The sequence below is a fragment of the Schistocerca piceifrons genome, chromosome 11, assembly GCF_021461385.2.
Source record: "Schistocerca piceifrons isolate TAMUIC-IGC-003096 chromosome 11, iqSchPice1.1, whole genome shotgun sequence".
NCBI lineage: Eukaryota > Metazoa > Arthropoda > Insecta > Orthoptera > Acrididae > Schistocerca > Schistocerca piceifrons.
In genome coordinates this window covers 128,968,823-128,989,826 of record NC_060148.1, presented here as the reverse complement: position 1 = coordinate 128,989,826, position 21,004 = coordinate 128,968,823, and the positions used below count along the sequence as shown (strand labels likewise).

Genomic DNA, 21,004 nt, shown 5'->3' with positions numbered 1-21,004 from the left:
AACAACAACAATTGTTATAGCATCACTACAAGAGAGAGTTGCAAAACTGCCCCTCAGTTATGATTACCTTAGGTTATTACACGTTTGCAAGATATACCAAACCAGATGTCTTCCACTAATAATGAATCGGTAGTATAACTGAAAATAAATTGATCATAACCACCAAGATTATGAAATAAAATACAAATCGTAAGTATAGAGTTCTGAAAACATCACGTTTATTCATAGAATGTAAGAAAAATACACAATATGAAATCACATTTAGAATGCATGAAACTGAAATAATTCCTGTGTATGTATTTAGTCCAACACAAATTGTGCCTTTTAATTAACCCTTCAGCAGGCATGCCAGTCAAACTGCCACTGCTTGCCACAATAAATCTCAAAGTTCATGGTATAAAGTCTTTTTACATCACACAAGGCATAAATCATGTTTCCCTATTTTGTAGGTTTATTTAGAACAGGGGTCGGCACCACATCAATCGCGATCTACTGGTAGATTGCGAGTGCTTATTTGGTAGATCGCGCGAGTAATGAGAGTGCAAAAGAAAAATTGTTGAATAAAATCGTCAACTGTTTTCCGTAGCAGTATAAATGCGTGTTCGTTCGACACAAGTGGTTTTGTTTATTAATAACAGCGTAGAACTGGCACCAACATCTACCTTGAACCTCTAAAATTTTTTGCTGCATTAGTTTAATTAGCCACTAGCTGTGCGCCACTCGTTGCTTCACTGTTTCACTCATCTTTGTGCAATGTGTTTAGTACGTGTCTGGAAAAGGCGGTGAGTTCCGTGCCGTGCACTACCAACTTCTGTGATGTAATAGATAATGAAAAGGACATACGTAGAACTTTTTTGTGCTGCTGTACTCAGCGCTCAGCATGTGTAGTTGCATACCTTGTTGACAATTTTCGAGAACACACGAGTAGTGCAGCGACTTCACACATAATTAGTTATGTATCAAAAAACGTAAAATTTATCATTTTTATTCCGAATGGGAACACGAATTTTTCATAATACAAAGAAATGGCACATGCATTTGTTTATTTTGTGATGCTAAGATTGCATTTGTGAAAAAGACAAACGTCGAGAGACATTTCAAAACTGTGCACTCACATGTTAACACAAAGTTTACAGGAAACTCCGAACAGGGAAATGAGAAAATCAAGAAACTTAAAAATCAATTAAGTGTACAACAAAGCATGTTCACAAAACCAGTAGACAAAAGTGTTGCTGCCACTCTTGCTTCTTATCGTGTTTTGAATGTATTGGCGAAAAGGAAAGAACCCTTCGAAGACGGTAAATTTGTAAAAGAAGCGTTTTGGAAAGCTGCTGATGAGTTGTTTCATAATTTCACGAAAAAGTCTAAAATAGTTGCTGCCATTGAATCCCTTCAACTTTCATCAAGAACAGTCACAAGGAGAGTTGAAATTATGTCTAATGAAGTTTCCTTTCAACTGAAAACAGATTTGGATGAGTGCTGTCATTTTTAAATGCAATTAGACGAGTCCATTGATGCAAGAGGTATTGCTCAGTTGCCAGTTTTTGTAAGGATGGTTTTTGATAACTTTACTGTCAAGGAAGAACTTTTGAAAGTAATTTCTTTGAAAGGCCATACAAGAGGAGAAGATATTTTTTGCCATGAAGCAACTCATTCTATTGGAGAAAATACCTATCCACAAGCGTGTAAGCATTACCACAGATGGAGCACCAGCCTTGAGAAGTTCTAAAAGTGGTGTTATTGCTCTGTGCCAAAGAGATGAAAGTTTTCCACCATTTTTAACTTATCACTGTATTTTACACCAGCAGTCTCTTTGAGGAAAGTTTTTAAATTTGAATGAAACTATGAATACTGTTGTAAATATAGTCAACAAAATTAGGTCTCACTCTCTTCAAAGACGACGTTTCAAAGATTTGGCAAATGAACTAGAACTACAGTATGGAGATTAACTGCTCCACACTGAAGTGCATTGGCTCAGCAAGAGAAAAGTGCTGCAACATTTCCACAAGCCTTTACCGTTTATCAAACTGTTTTTTCAAGAACACGATGAGAGTAGTCTGTCAGCTTGTATTGAAGATCCTCTCTGGCTTATGAATTTTGCTTTCTTAATTCACCTAACAGAAAAGCTTAATGAGCAGAATTTGAAATTTCAAGGCAATGACAAAGATATTGCTGATATGATATCTGAAGTAAATTCTTTTACTGAAAAATTGTTTTTTTGTGAGAGTGCTGCCTTACGAGGGGTGAATTAAGACATTTTCCAACTCTGAAGACACAAATAGAAGAAAGTGAGATACCTTACAATAGTGAATATCATGCAATAATGATCTCCAGTTTGAGGGGAGATTTCAGTGATAACCCAGTTTGTATCTTTCCTTTGGGCTAACATTGAATTATTGAATATATCTTCTTCCATTGCAAAAGTTTCTGACATAGATAGGGCAGCTCTTGAACTTGAAATAATATCATTAAAAATGATTTGTTTCTCAAAAGTGTTGCAGAACCCAATTCTGTTGGCCTCTAATTCCTCAGGAGAAATACCCTATCTTAGTTAATGTTGCTCCTAGAATAAAGACCTTCTTTGCTTCTACCTACCTGTGTGAATCACTGTTTTCAAATATGAACTTCATTAAAAATAAACACAGAACAAGGTTGATTAATAAACATCTGGACTCATGTATTCGACTAAGTGTAACAAGTTAAACACCAAACTACTCAGATTTCACATTAAATGCAAAATAATTCTTGGGTTATTAGTAAGAGTATACTTCAGAATATTATGAAATAAAATTATTATGTTTCGAATAAATAGTGAAAATTTAAAGCTTTTAGTTTTAATAGTTGTTTTGCAGTACCGGCATCCAAAAATTAAAAATGTAGCTATTGAATTTTTAAAAGTAGATCACTTTGATATGTTGGTAAGGAATAGTAGATCATGAAGGCTTTGTGGTTGCCTACACCTGATTTATAAGATACTGTACAAATACACAGCATCCTCTGAAAGAATGCAATGTCTCGTCTCATCAATAATGACAAACTCACCGGCACTGTCGTGAGCAAGACAGTCGTTGACAAATTCATGATGGAAGCATCAATAGGTGCTAGTTTGTCACTGTTTTCTCTCATTCGGGATGCCCAAGTTGTTGAACCTGAGAGTTCGAAAAAGAAAGGAAAAATGCTTATAGCTGAAGAGAGATTGTAAAATGTTCATTCATATGCCATCTGAACCCCACAGTTCACAGCAGTTCATGTGTGCTGCTCTTTTTATACCTACTACATATACTGCACCTAGAAGAGCCATTATCTATGGTTTTGTGGTGTCTCTAAGGTCTCATTCTATTGAATGTTTTAACTTCAGCTCTTTCACTATTCTGCGGGTGTCAGTTTATATTTTCCACAATTTTCTGTACTTCTAGGAGTTGCTTCTGAACTTGGCGAAACTTTTAGGATGTTCTTGGCCTTGATTTTACAAGGAGGAAGTGGTTCACTAATCCAAATACTTTCTTCATCTTTTCCTGTGTAAAAATATATATGTTTGTTGTCATCCCTCTTCACCCATATGGTCATCTCCTTCCACAGTTGGTTGTTCAGTCAGTGCTGTGGTTTTCTTCTTCCATAACTTCCTCTTCCAAACCAGATTCACACAAATTGGACAATTCCAATAATTATTCTGAAAATTATCATAGTCTTCAGGATGTACAATTTGACAGTGCCTGTAAAATCCTATCGTTTTCTCTATTCCCATTCTTTTATGAGACCTAGCAAAGAAATGTTTATAAAAGTAAGATATTGTTACAAAAGAATACCCAAGATTTTAAAAAAATAATGAGAAATGCATATGGTATCTCGGTTAGATTCTAATATTCAGTACATACTAGAATAAAGGGAAGATAGCTTTGAAGTGAAAGAAAACAAGTATAGAAAACACATCACAAGGCACATAGCTGGAAACACACTGCAACCACAATACTCATTTTCTGAACAACAATACTTGTACAAATGTAGAGTGACAGTATCTGTTGTGAATAACAAACAAGTATTTGGATGGGCACCCAACTATAATGCTATCTTTGATAATAAAAGAAAACTATATCTTGAGGGAAACTGCCACATGTGTGCCCATTGAAGGGTAAAATTCAGGCCCTTAGTAATCACACTTAGGTTTCTTTCAAATAGTTGTCCTCATGTTTTACAGAAGCAACTGGTGACTAAAACTTAATCTTATATGATGCAGTTGTCCATCCCTTTATTTTTGTGCAGAGGTTATGAAGTACTAAACATGGAACAAATGAATTAGAATTTCCATGCATAACACTAATGTTCATCAACCCCAAATCACGTACAGAGCTATATAATATATAGAAAGCATATCTCAATAAATATAGCTCTCTAATGTTCAGTAATGGATTGGTATAAGGTGCAACTAAGCTTGATAAATTTGTTAGACTATATATTTTACTGGCTGACACTCCTGTATGAAGATACACTGACAAGCAAATACACTATGACTACTGCCCACATGGAGACTGAATGCCACCTGGCAGCAGTGCTCAAACGACAAAGTAAGGAATGTACGTAAGCTAAGCCTAAAACGAATGGATAATCATTCTAAAAAATACAGGCCACAGATGTGTAATTTCACTTATGCAAGCAGTTCTAACCCCCCCCCCCCCCCTGCCCCAATGAAACAAGCCTTATTATTGGTGGTCATACTGTAAGAGCAACCACAACGAAGGATTATCTGTTGAAAGGCCAGGCGAAGGTGTGGTTCCTGAAGAGGGGCATCTGCCTTTTCAGTAGTTGCAGGGGCAATAGTCACGAAGACAGATTGATCTAACATCAACCAAATGGGCCTTGCTGTGCCGGAACCTACCGCTGTAAATTTTAATTTTTCTGAGGGTATGCAGTTCTATGGTTAAAATGATGATGGCGTCTCTTGGGTAAAATATTCTGGGGATAAAATAGTCCTCCACTCATATCTCAGAATGGACTTCTCAAAAGGATGTCGTCAGGAGAAATAAAACTGGCATTCTAGGGACTTACACTTGGTTTAAGAATTATGAAAGATGAGTGTATCTGTGGAAGAGACCAGGAGACACCAGAAGGTTTAACAATGGTTATGTGATGGTAAGACAGAGACTTTGGAACCAGATTTTAAGTTACGAGATATTTTCATGACTAGATGTGGACTCGGAATACAATTTGTTGGTTATGAACTGTAAATTAAAACTGAAGAAATTGCAAAAAGGTGGGAAATTAAGGGGATGGAACCTAGATAAGTTGGATGAGCTAGAGGTTGTTGAGAATTTCAGAGGGAGTATTACAAAACAACTGTCCAGAACAGGAGAAATGAATATAGTAGAACACAAAAGGGTAGCTTTTGAGAGATGAAACAGTGAAGGCAGCAGAGGATTAAATACGTAAAAAGACAAGGCCTAGTAGACATCTTTGAATAACACAAGACATTGAATGCAACTGATGAAAGGGGAAAACACAAAAATGAAGGAAATGAAGCAGGTAAAAGGGAATACAAACACCTAAAAAATGAGGTTGACACCAAGTGCCAAATTGCTATGTTGGAATGGCTAGAGGACAGAGACAGGGTGGCACACAGGAAATGAAATAATACTCAGCCAGCTTTAAAATTAATGCATGTTTATTTACACAAAATCAAATGTCAATATTTGCCATTTTAGTTCAAAAAGTTATTTGTGAAAAATAATGTTGTCAAGGTGATGACCATCATTTCTCTTCTCAAAATCCTCCGTCACATGGACTAAAATCTTTGCAGGGATGGCAGCAATTTCTGGAATGATTGCATACTTCAACTCGTCCAAATTTCGAGGTTTAGGTTATAGACACAGTTCTTAAGGTACTCCCACAGAAAAAAGTCACATACTGACAAGTCGGCAGACCTGGGAAGCCAAGGAACATCGCCAAAACGTGAGACAATCCGGCCAGGAAACATGCGTCTAACAACTGTCACTGAAGTGTTTGCAAAGCGCGATGTTGCCCCATCCTGCTGGAACGAAATGCGTTTTAAAGGGATTTGCCATCATCTTAGTTCTGGTTTCAAGAATGTTTCAAGCATACGAATGTGACAAATTGAATTGACAATAACTGTGACCCCATTCTCTTAAAAAAAAAAAAAAAAAAAAAAAAATAAGGTCCAATAATGCCAACAGAGCCAAGAGCACACCAGACTGTTACTTTTTCTGAGTGTAGAGTACGATGGTGGAAAAGGTGTGAATGCTCTGGAGCCCAGTAACATAATTTTTGGTTATTCATGGTCCTGTTTAAATGAAAATGAGCTTCATCACTCATCAATAAAATTTCATTTTCATTCGATCCCAAAATCACTTTCATTCTGTAAGTGAGTCTTCTCGTACAGCAAAATCTGTTTCCTTCAGTTGTTGGACAATGAGCATTTTGTGGGGATGGAATCTTAATTTTTTATGCAAAATTTGTCTAACCGATTCACGACTGATTCGTAACTCACTAGCATGACGTCTAGCTGACCATCCTGGGCTTCTGACTGCTGCTTGCCTTACCCTTTCAACATTTTCTGGTGTCGTTACTCTGCGTCTCGGGCCAGGATGCTTCTTATCCAGTATGTTTCCAGTTGATCTGAAGTTTTCCACCCATCTGAGGATTGTGTTACGGCTCGGAACAGCTCCATGTTGACCGACTTTAAACTGCGCACGAAACAATCACTGCGTAGCAATAATAGACTTACCACTTTTCACGAAACTGTCATAGACAAACACTCAACATTGCAAGCCACACTGCTCCATAGTGACTGAGTACATGAAATGGCGTGTTGTGTGGATCAGAACTATCCCCACCATGAACACCTCCCACCACCACGCCCTCAGTACTACACAGTTCTACACAGTTCAACACCGTCCATTTCCCGTGTGTCACCCTGTACAAGGATTCATATGTATCACTAGGGGAAATATAGATACTACATACAGGAAAATTCAAGAAGCCTTTGGAGAAAATAAAAGCAGCTGTATAAATATCAAAAGCTCAGATAGAAAGCGAGTACTAAGCAAAGAAGGGAGAGCTGAAAGGCAGGAGGATGCTGTGATGAACTTTAAGGAAATGATATAGAAATGGAAGAGGGCATAGATGAACATCAGACTAGAGATATGATACTGCAAGAAGAATTTGAGCACTGAAAGACAGAAGCCAAACACAGCCTTGGGAGTAGATGACATTCTGTCAGAACTACTGGTAGCCTATGACAAAACTCTTCCATCTGGTAAGTTAGATGTATGAGACTATGAAATACACTCATACCTTATACACTCCTGGAAATGGAAAAAAGAACACATTGACACCGGTGTGTCAGACCCACCATACTTCCTCCGGACACTGCGAGAGGGCTGTACAAGCAATGATTACACGCACCGCACAGCGGACACACCAGGAACCGCGGTGTTGGCCGTCGAATGGCGCTAGCTGCGCAGCATTTGTGCACCGCCGCCGTCAGTGTCAGCCAGTTTGCCGTGGCATACGGAGCTCCATCGCAGTCTTTAACACTGGTAGCATGCCGTGACAGCGTGGACGTGAACCGTATGTGCAGTTGACGGACTTTGAGCGAGGGCGTATAGGGGGCATGCGGGAGGCCGGGTGGACGTACCGCCGAATTGCTCAACACGTGGGGCGTGAGGTCTCCACAGTACATCGATGTTGTCGCCAGTGGTCGGCGGAAGGTGCACGTGCCCGTCGACCTGGGACCGGACCGCAGCGACGCACGGATGCACGCCAAGACCGTAGGATCCTACGCAGTGCCGTAGGGGACCGCACCGCCACTTCCCAGCAAATTAGGGACACTGTTGCTCCTGGGGTATCGGCGAAGACCATTCGCAACCGTCTCCATGAAGCTGGGCTACGGTCCCGCACACCGTTAGGCCGTCTTCCGCTCACGCCCCAACATCGTGCAGCCCGCCTCCAGTGGTGTCGCGACAGGCATGAATGGAGGGACGAATGAAGACGTGTCGTCTTCAGTGATGAGAGTCGCTTCTGCCTTGGTGCCAATGATGGTCGTATGCGTGTTTGGCGCCGTGCAGGTGAGCGCCACAATCAGGACTGCATACGACCGAGGCACACAGGGCCAACACCCGGCATCATGGTGTGGGGAGCGATCTCCTACACTGGCCGTACACCACTGGTGATCGTCGAGGGGACACTGAATAGTGCACGGTACATCCAAACCGTCATCGAACCCATCGTTCTACCATTCCTAGACCGGCAAGGGAACTTGCTGTTCCAACAGGACAATGCACGTCCGCATGTATCCCGTGCCACCCAACATGCTCTAGAAGGTGTAAGTCAACTACCCTGGCCAGCAAGATCTCCAGATCTGTACCCCATTGAGCATGTCTGGGACTGGATGAAGCGTCGTCTCACGCAGTCTGCACGTCCAGCACGAACGCTGGTCCAACTGAGGCGCCAGGTGGAAATGGCATGGCAAGCCGTTCCACAGGACTACATCCAGCATCTCTACGATCGTCTCCATGGGAGAATAGCAGCCTGCATTGCTGCGAAAGGTGGATATACACTGTACTAGTGCCGACATTGTGCATGCTCTGTTGCCTGTGTATGTGCCTGTGGTTCTGTCAGTGTGATCATGTGATGTATCTGACCCCAGGAATGTGTCAATAAAGTTTCCCCTTCCTGGGACAATGAATTCACGGTGTTCTTATTTCAATTTCCAGGAGTGTAGATGAATGTAATAAATCCAAACTATAATTTTATAGGTCATGGTTGCAAAATACTATTACAAATTCTTCACAGAAGAATGGAAAAACTGGTATAAGCTGACCTTGGGAAAGATCAGTTTGGATTCCAGAGAAATGTAGAAACACTCAAGGGAATACTGACCCTATGACTTCAGCTTAGAAGATTGGCTAAGGAAAGGCAAACCTATGTATATAGCATTTGTACACTGACAAAAAGGTTTTGACAGTGTTGACTGAAATACTCTCCCTGAAATTTTGGAGGTAGCAGGAGTAAAATACAGGGTGCAAAAGGCTGGTTACAACTTGTACAGAAACCACATGGCAGTTATATGAATCAACAGGCATAAAAGGGAAGCAGTTGTTGAGAGGGAGTGAGACATGGTTGTAGCCTACCCCTAATCTTATTCTATCTGTACATTGAGCAAGCAGTAAAGGAAACCAAAGAAAATTTGGAGTTCGAATTAAAGTCCAGGAAAAAGAAATAAAAGCTTTTAGGTTGGCCAGTCACATTGTAATCCTGTCAGAGACAGCAAAGGACTTGGAGGAACAGCTGAATGGACTGGACAAAACAAGGATAACTGAATGAAGTTGAATTAAATCAGATGATGCTCCAGGAATTAGATTAGGAAACGAGACAAGTGGGAGATGGAGGTTTGCTATTTGGGCAGCAAAATAACTGATGATGGCCAAAGTAGAGGGGACATAAAATGTAGACTGGCAATGGCAAGGAAAGTGTTCCTGCAGAGGAGAAATTTGTTAACATGAGATACAGTGTTAAGCATTAGGAAGTCTTTTCTAAAAGCTTTTGTGCAGATGTGAAACAGCTTAGACAAAAAGCAAATAGATGCTTTCAAAATGTAGTGCTACAGAATAATTTTGAAGATTACATGACCAGATAAAGTAACTAATGTGGAGGTAATGAATAGAATTGGGCAGAAATAAAATTTGTGGTACAAACTGACTAGAAGAAAATATTGGTGATAGGACACATTCAGAGATATCAAGGGATAATCAGTTTAGTAGGTTGGTTGGTTAGTGTTGTTTAACGTCCTGTCGACAACGAGGTCATTAGAGATGGATTGCAAGCTCGGGTTAGGGAAGGATGGGGAAGGAAATTGGCCGTGCCCTTCAAAGGAACCATCCCGGCATTTGCCTGAAACGATTTAGGGAAATCACGGAAAACCTAAATCAGGATGGCTGGAGACGGGATTGAACCGTCGTCCTCCCAAATGCGAGTCCAGTGTGCTAACCACTGCGCCACCTCGCTCGGTAATCAGTTTAGTACTTGAGGGAGGTGGAGCAGTAAAAATCATAGAGTGGAAGCAAGAGATGAATACACTAGGCAGATCCAGAAGGATGTAAATTGAAACAGTTATTCAGAGATGAGGAAGACTGCACAGGATAGAGTAGTGTGGAGAGCTGCATCAAACCAATGTTTGGACTGAAGACCACAACAACGGCCTCTGATGAAGGGCAGATCGTTAGTGCCTGCTGCCTGGGAATGAGCATCTGAAAAGCGACAGAACTTGTTGGCTGTTTGTGTGCTAGTTTTGTAAGCATCCATGAAAAGTTGTTCAAGGGCACTGAAACCACAGACTGGTGACAAAGATTAAGAAATCCATGTCTTTTTGCAGAATGTGAAGGTAAGAGGCTTATCCTCTCTGTAAAGCAACAGAAACAGTGACACTAGCAGATGTGACAACAGTGCCACATCATACGAACACTGTATGTTCCCATTTTGATCCAACAACATTGACAATTATGACTGCAGTGAGCACAAGATTATTGGGATTGCATCACAGTCCAATGAAAATGTCACCTGGACACATAAGTGATTTTACTTGTTACAGCTGGTTGATAGTACTGTCCAAATATGTCATCATGCAGATGAATACCTGCTCAAAATGTGCACCACCCCAGAGACACAGTCAATGCATGAAGTATTATGTAATGGGGGGCATTCACTTGGGCTGCTAGAGGACAAACGATAACTGAAGGACAATGATGTCTGTGGACTACAAGACCATTACTGCAGCAACCTACAGCCCTCATGCTTGATGGCTGACCCTACAATGCTAGCATCTTCCAGGATAATTGTTCATGTCACAATGCCAATCGTGGCAACAACTCATACTGACATATTGGCCACCCAATTTACCTGATACAAACCTAGTGGGACACATCTGGGAAGCTAACTTGGCATTTGTTCTGTGCTCACAAACCAGTTGGCCTACAATTTGGGAACTGAGTGATCCATGTATAGACATCTGGCACAACATAGCTCTGGAAATCAGACCATGCAGAATGACTGCTGCAAAGTGTTCCAAGGGTGGGCCAACACACTATTAATCCCATGATCTAGTTCTGGCTCATTAGCATATATTTGCCATTACCAGATATTTCATAACAGAGGATCAGCAGAATAAGTACACATATGTAGACAACATTACATACACTGCACTACTGTTGTGTAAGTATGCCCGAGTATCAACTACCACACTCATCAATTTACTGTGATCTTTCTCCAAATACTAACCTGAGTGAAGCATATGCCATGAATTTATTTTTTCCTGCTCTATGCCTAATATGAGTCTTGAGATCCCATCTTTAAAATGATAACTGACAAACCATTACATTTCCTTCAACTATGTGGAGTGATGAATACTGCATGATATGTTCAATTACTAATGTAGGTAAGCAATTTCTCTACAATGATGAACTTCTGAAGTGCAACAGGGACATAGGAGTATCAATCACAGAATCCACATAGGGTGATTGGTTTCTCATTTTTAGTACTGCAACTTCGTGAAATGTCTAGCTAAACAAATGGATCTGTCACATTCTCTGTGACTTCTTTCTACTGCATATTACGGCATATATCTTCAGAATCCTGACATGTTAAGGATTTTCACAGGTGTCAATGTCTTCCTCCAATATGTATTATCATGTGGACCTTGAGGGCACCAGCAACGGCAAATTCTTTGCCTTAGGTAGCATATTCCTTACGTCTCTTGCCAGTGTGTATTAGTACATGACTCTTAAGATGACCCAACTGAGTAAAAGACTTGCCACAAATTTTGCATTTGTGTGGTCTTTTTCCTGAGTGGATCGTTGCGTGCCTCTTGAGCCAACGCACCTCAGTATAAGTTTTACCACAAATGTCACATTTGTGGGGTCTCTCTCCAGAGTGCATTAATATGTGGCTCTTGAGAGTTTCCAACTGAGCAAAACATTTGCCACAAATATCACATTTATGAGGCCTATATCCAGCGTGTAGTAATTCATGCCTCTTGAGATTACGCAAGTGTGTAAAAGATTTGCCACAAATATCACATTTGTTTAGTTTCTTGCCAGTGTGAACCAAAGAATGCCTCTTGAGATAGCGCAACTCAATAAAAGATTTGTCACAAATGTCACATTTGTGTGGTTTCTTTCCAGAATGTATTAATGTATGACTGCTGAGATGACCCGACTGAATAAAAGATTTGCCACAAATATCACATCTGTACTGTCTCTCTCCAGTGTGAATCAGCGAATGTATCTTCAAATAACGCAATTCAAAGAAAGATTTGCCACAGATATCACATTCGTGGGGTCTCTTTACAGTAACTACAGCAGCATCAGTACTGGCATTATCTGCTGTACATAAAGTTCCATAACTATCACTTTTGTCTTGTCTCTCTGCATCATGTGTTATACTGAGTGTGTCACATATGTCTTTCATGGAATTCTTTGAAGTTTTCAAAGTTTCACTGTGTGAAAACTGCTTCTCAGCTTGTTCTGTTACAGAAACTGCTTTATCATCTTCCAAGATAATGTTTTCATGCTCATCACAGCTGTCAACTATCTCTCTATTGCCAGCAGATAAGGCTTCATCTCCTCCACTCCCTTTTAAATGTTTGTTCAAGCTAGATTTACTGGAAAATACCTCCCCACATGACCTACAAACAAATATAGGTGGCTGTACACCATCAATGTGCGTGAAGATATGCATTATAAGCCTGTATTTTGAAGGAAATATCTGTAAGCAGAAACTGCAACTAAATTCATGCAATTCCATTTCACTCAAACTACAATTGTGTCTGGTGCTGAATGAGCTATCCTCTTGCAAAGTCAATCCTTGTGTATGGGTACCACATATGTAGACAGGTACTGTGTCCTCTGCACCTCTCTCCAGCTTGTCATGGATTACTCCTTCATGAACAGTTTCTTCGAATGAAATGCCACAGCTCTCACCCATACTATGAACCAACCTGAAGAATGAGAAGAACATAAAACATTGATTTGTGACATACACAGAAATAAAATTTCTGTGTCCACCAAATCCAGAGTCATGTAAGGCTTAAGTAATGCAAATATATGCTAAGGTTTAACACATTTCTAAGGAAAATGATCAGACAAATATCAACAACAACAACATTATTTACTACTGATTCAGGTTGTTACATTTTAGTATACATTTTAATTTAAAAGTGTGTGATTTTGTTTAACATATGGTACTGCAAGCTACTGGTTCATACCTATTTATTTTAATTGCACTTCAATATGTTCCAAAAATGGAAGGCTGAGACATTTCAGATTTATGTAAGAGAAATACTGAATATGTATAATTAGATCCTTACTTCTTTAACATTCATCTCACAAGTGAACAATGTCCAGTTCATTCTATAAGACTTTTTAAGTACAACTAATACTAGGACACAAAAAGAACCAGGAAAGTAGAGCAAATAATGATTTTAAAATAATGATAAAATAACACTTTGCAGTTGGCTTTTCCTTTGTTTTGAAAAACATTTTTAGCTTTAGGTAAAAAAGTCATTGATAAGTTTATTTCATTGAGTAAAACAGCAAAGTTTGTTATTTGATTTCATGTAAATCAAAAACAAGGGCAAGCTGCAGCATTTTTATTGACCATCTAGTATGGCTCCAATCACGTGGATAATGACTGTACATAAACAGGAAACAATTTCAGTTCAATAAATAAAAACAAACAAATATGCTGAGGAATTAATTAATTAATTAATTTCAAACACACACACACACACACACACACACACACACACACACACACACACACACACACACACACACACAGAGAGAGAGAGAGAGAGAGAGAGAGAGAGAGAGAGAAAGAGAGAGAGAGAGAGAGAGAGAGATTGGCTCTGAAACAGATGTAAAACCCTGTATACATGCAAATGATGCATGGTACACACATACACCCCACCAATACACCACAGACCTTTCCGAGACAGGGTAGCTAGTGGCCCTCAACAATACAGACAGGTATAATGTACGTGTAGCCACAACAGAGGAAATCTGTGGAGAGGTCAGAGATACATGATTCTTGAAGTGTGTCCACAACCTTTCTAGTAGTTGCAGGGGCGACAGTCTGGATGACTGACTGGCCTGGTCAGCCAACATGGCCATAGGGTTTCGATATGTAGAAAGAAGCAGAGGTTGTTGAGAGTTTCAAAGGAAGCATTATGCAGAGATTGACTGAAACAGAAGAAAAGAATAAGATGAATGGGTAGCTTTGAGGCAGTAGAAGATAAAATAGGTAGAAAGAAAAGATCTGGTGGAACCCTTGGATACTGAATTTAATTGATGAAACCAGAAAACATTAAAATGCAGCAAAAGAAACACACAAAATGGATTACAGGATGTCTAGAAAATAAGATTGACAAAAAGTGTAAAATGGCTAAGCAGGAATGGTTAGACGATAAATGCAAGCCTATAGAAGCATTTATAACTATAGAGAAGATAGATATCACCTATAAGAAAATTAGTGAGACCTTTGGAGAAAAATAACCCAGTTGTATGATAATATTGTCAGACACAGTAAAGGACATGCAAGAGTAGTTGAATGGAACGGCAGTCTCTTGAAGGAAAACTATAAGATGAACATCAACAAAAGCAAAACAAGGATAACTGAATGTAGTCCAATTAAACTGGGCAATGTTGAAGAAATTATATTATGAAATTAGATTCTTAAAGTAAAAGATGAGTTTTGCTATTTGGACAGCAAAATAATTGATTATGGCTGAAGTAGAGAGGGCATAAAATGCAGACCAGCAGTGGAAAAAAATATATTTTAGAAAGAAAGTCATTTATTAATAAATTATATAAATTTAATGTGTTAGGAAGTGTCTTCTGAAGCTATTTGCTTGGAGCATAGCCTTGTATGAGAGTGAAACATGGGGACTGACAGTTCAGATGTAAAACGAATAGAATCCTTTTATGTGTTGTGCTACAGAAGAATGCTGAAGATTAGAGGAAATAATGAATAGAATTGAGGAGAAAAGAAATTTGTGACCTAACTTCACTAAAAGAAAGAATCTGCTGACAGGACACATTGTGAAGCACCAAGGAATCATGGATTAGTATTGGAGGGAAGTATAGAGGTACAAGTTATACAGAAAGAGCAGAATACAGTAAGAAGGTTCAAATGACTGTAGATTGTAGTAATTATCTAAAGATAAACAGACTTCCACCAGATAAAGTAGCATGGAAAGCTATATCAAACCCTATTCAGACTGAAGATCACAACGATGTTTGGCAGGGTGGAAACAATAGTAAGCTTAACAATACACTTACAATCAGGCATTTTAAAATATTTTTTATCCCCAACAGCAGATCACCTGGGATGCGAGAAGACCCTCAATTGATTCAGGTACAGGTGTTAAAGGCTAGGTCTCCAGATCACACACAGTGGAAGCTATAATACCATACTGAAGGCCATAGTTACCCACTATAGCAGAATCGAAAGGTGACATCTTTCAGGATCCCAATGCGTGCATCATGTAGGGGCATGAAACTTTGTGTGTGTGTGTGTGTGTGTGTGTGTGTGTGTGTGTGTGTGTGTGTGTGTATGTGTGTGTTTCTTTTCTGGTTGTTGCTTCTGACTTGTTTGCATTTTGGTGTGAATGTATAGTTTTGTTCAGCACAGTATCTGGCAAAGAGAAAGTGTTTTTATACATATTTCCAATTTTCTCTACATCACAGCTCTGGTGATGTATGGACAAGTATTCCTCTCTTAATTACCTGTTGAAATTTTTGTTTTCGAGATATGCATATGTAGTGTTTCGTTCATTCTGAAATTGATGAAGAGGTGGTCTCTTGCTTGTGGTACTTAAACTGTGTTAACTTGACTGCTTAAGAACTGAGTAACATTTTTTTTCTGCATTGCTATGAGTGATTGATGCTCTTCTATTAGTGATTTACATGTTGTTACAATAAGCTGTTCAGACTAGGGTTCTGTTTTCTTTTGTAGGTTCAAATGGCCCTGAGCACTATGGGACTTAACTTCTGAGGTCATCAGTCCCCTAGAACTTAGAACTATTTAAACCTAAGTAACCTAAGGACATGACACAGATCCATGCCTGAGGCAGGATTCGAACTTGCAACTGTAGCAATCTCGTGGTTCCGGACTGAAGTGCCTAGAGCCACTCGGCCACAATGGCCGGCTTCCTTTTATAGCTGTGATTTACTTTTGGTAGTCAGACCCTGTAGTGTTAATATGTCTTTGTTGTTCATCCACACTATCTCATTTTGATATCCATTTTTACTAAGGGAGAGGTTAGGTTTTGGGTGGTACACGCCTACTTGCTAATGTCAATGTCTGACAGAGTAATTAAGTTGTACAGGTTTCCACAATTAAAGTTCCAGTTTCAAAATGCTACAAGAGGAGAACCTCTACTCATGACATCAAATTTGAGCAGCATATTATTGACACAGGGAAACATCATGGGACAAAAAAGACACTTACTAAAATCTGGCCAACAGATGGTACCATAAGCATCACAATATGCATGCCAATAGACACTTATTCGTAAGTTTGTGTCCAAGACCCCTGACATGACTGCCTCCATGAAGGATCGTACTCTGCTGATAAAGTGCACCAGTAACCTTGAAGTTCCATGCACTCAAGGGTATAAAAAAAATGGTCTGATGTCTGCTAAGTGTCTGGAGAATACGACTGCAAAATTCTAAGAGACAAGTTCTTCTGACGTACAGTGCAGCAGAGGAAGGAAACCAGCTGAACAAACATCTGCTGAAGATGTGTCCACACTCCAGGTGGGGTCAAGGGGTGGTGGTGGTGTGCAACGCGTAACACATGAGGAATTTCCTGAATGCTGAACATGCCTGCGAGCACGGTGCATAAATAACTGTATAAAATCCTGCAGTGCTATCCATGCAAAATTGTCCATATTTAGGAGTTACTTCCTGCTGTTCTGCCAGCAAGACAAAAGCTCACTGCAGAATTTCTTGCATGGAACATTCTGAAGTTGGTTTCCATATCCAAGGACATGGCAGTATGCTGAATATAGCAAATGGAAAATCTGCACACACATCAAACAGTACCACCTCATTCTGAAAATGTTAACTGTGTGGTGCAGGTTGACAGCAAGCATCATTAATTGTAGGGCCACATTATCTTGAGGAGGAGTAGTGTGGGCCCTGTTATCTGTACTTTTCCTGGTAAATGCTATGGGAATCATTTGTGCATCAACATTGTAAATGTGTGTGTAGGTTTATTTTTACGCAAGATCACACTTCTGCCAACGCATTTTGAAAAAGCTAGAATTATTATCTATCATTTCTCCAACAGCCTGGCTGTCCAGATCACCTAATCTTAATCTGTGCGACTTCTGGCTCTGGGGTTATCTGAAAGAACGTATCTGAATCTAAGGCACCCACAGTGCAATGTGTTCTGAACGTGACCCCCAAAACACACTGATGTGGAACAAGCTGCTTCTAGGTTTCAACTTGTCACAGAAAATGGTGGACAGCATATTGAGTATGTCTACCAGTCTCTCAACTAGAAACCTATGTCCTTTTGCTTTTTATTCAGTTTTTGGCCTCAGGACAATTAAAAACTGATTTTTCCCGTCCAATGTGGTAGGATCTTATCTTGGTGGATGGGCTTACCTAACTGTGTCACAACTACTGACTACCAAACTTGTGCAGTCCTGTACATTTGACAGTACAGATGGTGTAATGCGCATCTCAAACCATAGCCATCGTATTGTGACTCATCTGTCATTTGTAGCTGACCCGATTTATGTTACGATGCGTGCAGTTCCGTGTACTGGTAAAATTTTCATTAACTTTTTGTTCCCTTGCCTTTGCCCCTGCTTGGCGTCGTCCTGAGTAGTAGTTCTCTTTCTACAGTGCTTTGAAACTGGAATTTTAATTGTGCACACCCTACATATGTTAATGTGGGTTTTTCTGCTCAAGTTGAAAGAGAGGTCATTATTTTCTTTATGTATAGTGATGAATAGGATGTTGACCACAGTGAGTGTGTGTGTCCCTCCCTCTCAAAATCGACCCCCCCCCCCCCCCTACTCTGTCTCATTTCTCTTTCATGCAAACAGTTTGCAACAAAGAGAAAATTTAAGTGACCTCTTAAGAGGAACTTTCCCTTTAATGGGATTTGTATACCGAACAGTGTACATACTTATTTAGTCTAAATGTTTGGACAAATACATTTTCTATGTGATCAATCAAAATACTTGCAGTTAAGCAACACATTAGTTAATAGTATTCATTGCCAAGAATATACATAACAAATTATTCTTTAAGAAGAAATCCTCAGTCACAAAGCTAATGCGTAATATTGTATCTGTCTGGTTTTTGTATTCTGTGTTTTTAAATCATACCTATCAGATATTGGCCCCATAAATAATTTCTCATACAGCTGCTTCCAGACAGGCCAGGTTATACGGAGCTCATGCCCAGTGGACTCATATTAGAGGTGGCCCAGAACACCTCATACTTTCACATCTACAGCTGCAAGGTGCTGACTGTCCATGTAAGAGTCCTCTAAGTACAACTACAAAGACGAATGGAGTGGAAGTCAGTGTATTCCAGCAGCTGGATTGTTCAGAGTGGAGTGATACCTTTTGAATCAAGGCAGGAAGTCAGTAAATAGTTTCTTGGATTCTACAGCCTAGTAAGCCACTCGTTCAGAAAACTTTTTATATAATGCTGCTCACAGCTACCTAGGGCCACATTATCATATCTCCTGTGAAACGTACAGTCCTCCTCTGGTTTCAGGAGAGGAAATCAGATTGCTTCCTAGCATAAAGTACAAAGATCTCTAGTCAGTCAGCTTTTAATTAAAAAGAGCCCATTTCAAGGGATGATGGAATTTGACTTTTGGGAATAAAGAATCCAAACTACACAAGAACATATAGCAAATGCTTGCATATTAGGTCTGTAAGTGCTGTACCAATTAGCACTCACTGAAAACAAAAAGGAATATCTACATTTTTCATGGTACAGTTTTCGCCACTGAACTACACTCTCCAGTGTTTATGTCATCCCTGCTGATATAATAGCTTTGGTGACAGTAATAAATCACATTCGTTGTTTCTCGTATCTTCACTGAGCTCGGTAAACAATGGAAAACAAAATACATTTCTGAAAAGTTGTTCTGGGGGGTAATGTTCACGATACAAATGTTCTCTTAATCTACAACAGTTTGATGTTCCCTGTACATAATCACCATTAAACTTGTCACCAAGCTGTACAAAAATGCCTGCTATGGACTGAAATACTTAGTTCCACAATAGGAGTGTACCAGCAGTGTGGTTAGCCTACTCCATGATATTCCTCGTCTGAGATGCCGTAAGCAATTTTGAAAATTTCCGGATGGTAAAACATTGCCCAATTTGTTCTACATGGTTTCCACCTCAATGACTTCCTTCTGTATTACAAAGAAAAAGCCCCTGAGAGGAGCTGGCAACCATTACGAAGCAAGATAAGAGATTAGTTGCAGAATATGTTACCCGGCTGAAGCAAATGCTACTGCTTGTATTCAGAAGAGACAGCTCTTTTAATGACCAAGTTTTCTGCATTCTGACCACAGGGCGTGCTGGAATTCTATTACATATTACTGCCATTAATACCTCCTAAAAAAGAAATGGATGCCTCGCTTTGCAGATGAGATTAGTAATGCAACTTGCAAGGGGTGCCTTGGCACAATAATCAAAACAAAATAGACTCATCACTGAGTAAATGTTGAATTTGATGCTGTGAAAGCTTGATGTCCAATTCTTTTGACAACTGTTATAATATGTTTTCCTCCGATGATTATGGTGGTCCTTTTGGTCTTAAATGGTGCAAGTATTATCTGTCTTTGAATGCTAGGAAAGAGTAGAATGTTAAGTAATACTTTTAACTGCTGCATCAGCTCCCAATCTGGAAGGAATGACAGTCTGTACGTATGGTCCACCATTGGATGTGTTCTCGAAGACAGTGCTGGTGAAAGCTTGAACATTGTATGTATCGTCTCTTCTGAATGGCATCTCCCATAACAAAACCAAATGACACAGCGAATATCCATCATCAATGCCAGTTAGTCATTGCTCAAAACTGCATAACTGTTTCAAAAGTCAACAAAAACTTTCGGAGTGTAACATCATGGTCCTGCTCCATGTGTAGTTTTATGGTACTTTCCACAGTTTCTGGTTTCCTAAATTATACAGTGAAATCCCACAGAAAAAAACTTTGAACAGATCAATAGCTTGTCCTACTTGGGATAAATAGCATCACCTCAATGCTGTCTAAGCAGTTACACATTCTGTTAACAATGATAAAGTGGAGTTTAATATTAATACCACTGTTGATCTCCGACTCACTATTCCCATGATTTAAAATTTTCCTCAATTATTTGCTGCATCCTTTCCACCAGCCATCCTCCAATTCCTGTTCAGCCCCTTGACTTGGCTATATCTTAAAACTTGGCTATATCTTGCACCATTCTCTCTTCCAACCCATGTAATTGTGCTCGTGCCTTCTAGTGCTTTCTTGCAGCACAGCATAATCTAAAATTTTGGAGTGCTTCACTCAAATCAAATGACTGTTGTGATTTGAAGCTTTTGGCAGCAGCAATGTGTGCTACGAAAATATGCTTGTTCCATTTGATTTATTTTTATAGTCTCGTGAAGGATTTTTTCAGAGGAGTGAATGCACAAAACATTACTTTTCCAAAAATTAGTATTTCAAGGATTACTTCCCTCGTGTAATACATTTCAAAATTGAGTTTCTCAACTACACCTTGTAGGAATAACATTACAAACAAAAATACACATCTCAATTGTTTGCTAACATGTGTGCATACATGATCAGTAAAGTATCTGCATGTGAAGTTGCAAAGTATTCTTACTAATTATCATTGTTAACAGCCCTTCATCAAAAAAGAAAGTGTAACCTCAAGTGGATTCAGAGGACCTGCAAAATGAAGTTTTACA

The 21,004-nt window shown here is 39.5% G+C and overlaps 1 protein-coding gene across 1 annotated transcript in view; it reads right to left on the bottom strand.

The window, feature by feature from the left end:
* Positions 1 to 11,195: 11,195 nt before the first annotated feature.
* The window catches only part of LOC124719956 (zinc finger protein 235-like), a 70,223-nt gene continuing 60,414 nt past the window's right edge, over positions 11,196 to 21,004 (bottom strand). Inside the window, exon 6 of the mRNA XM_047245167.1 lies at positions 11,196 to 13,003. Coding sequence (XP_047101123.1) covers positions 11,737 to 13,003 — 1,267 coding nt within the window. The 3' untranslated portion in view covers positions 11,196 to 11,736. The remainder of the gene's footprint in view (positions 13,004 to 21,004) is intronic.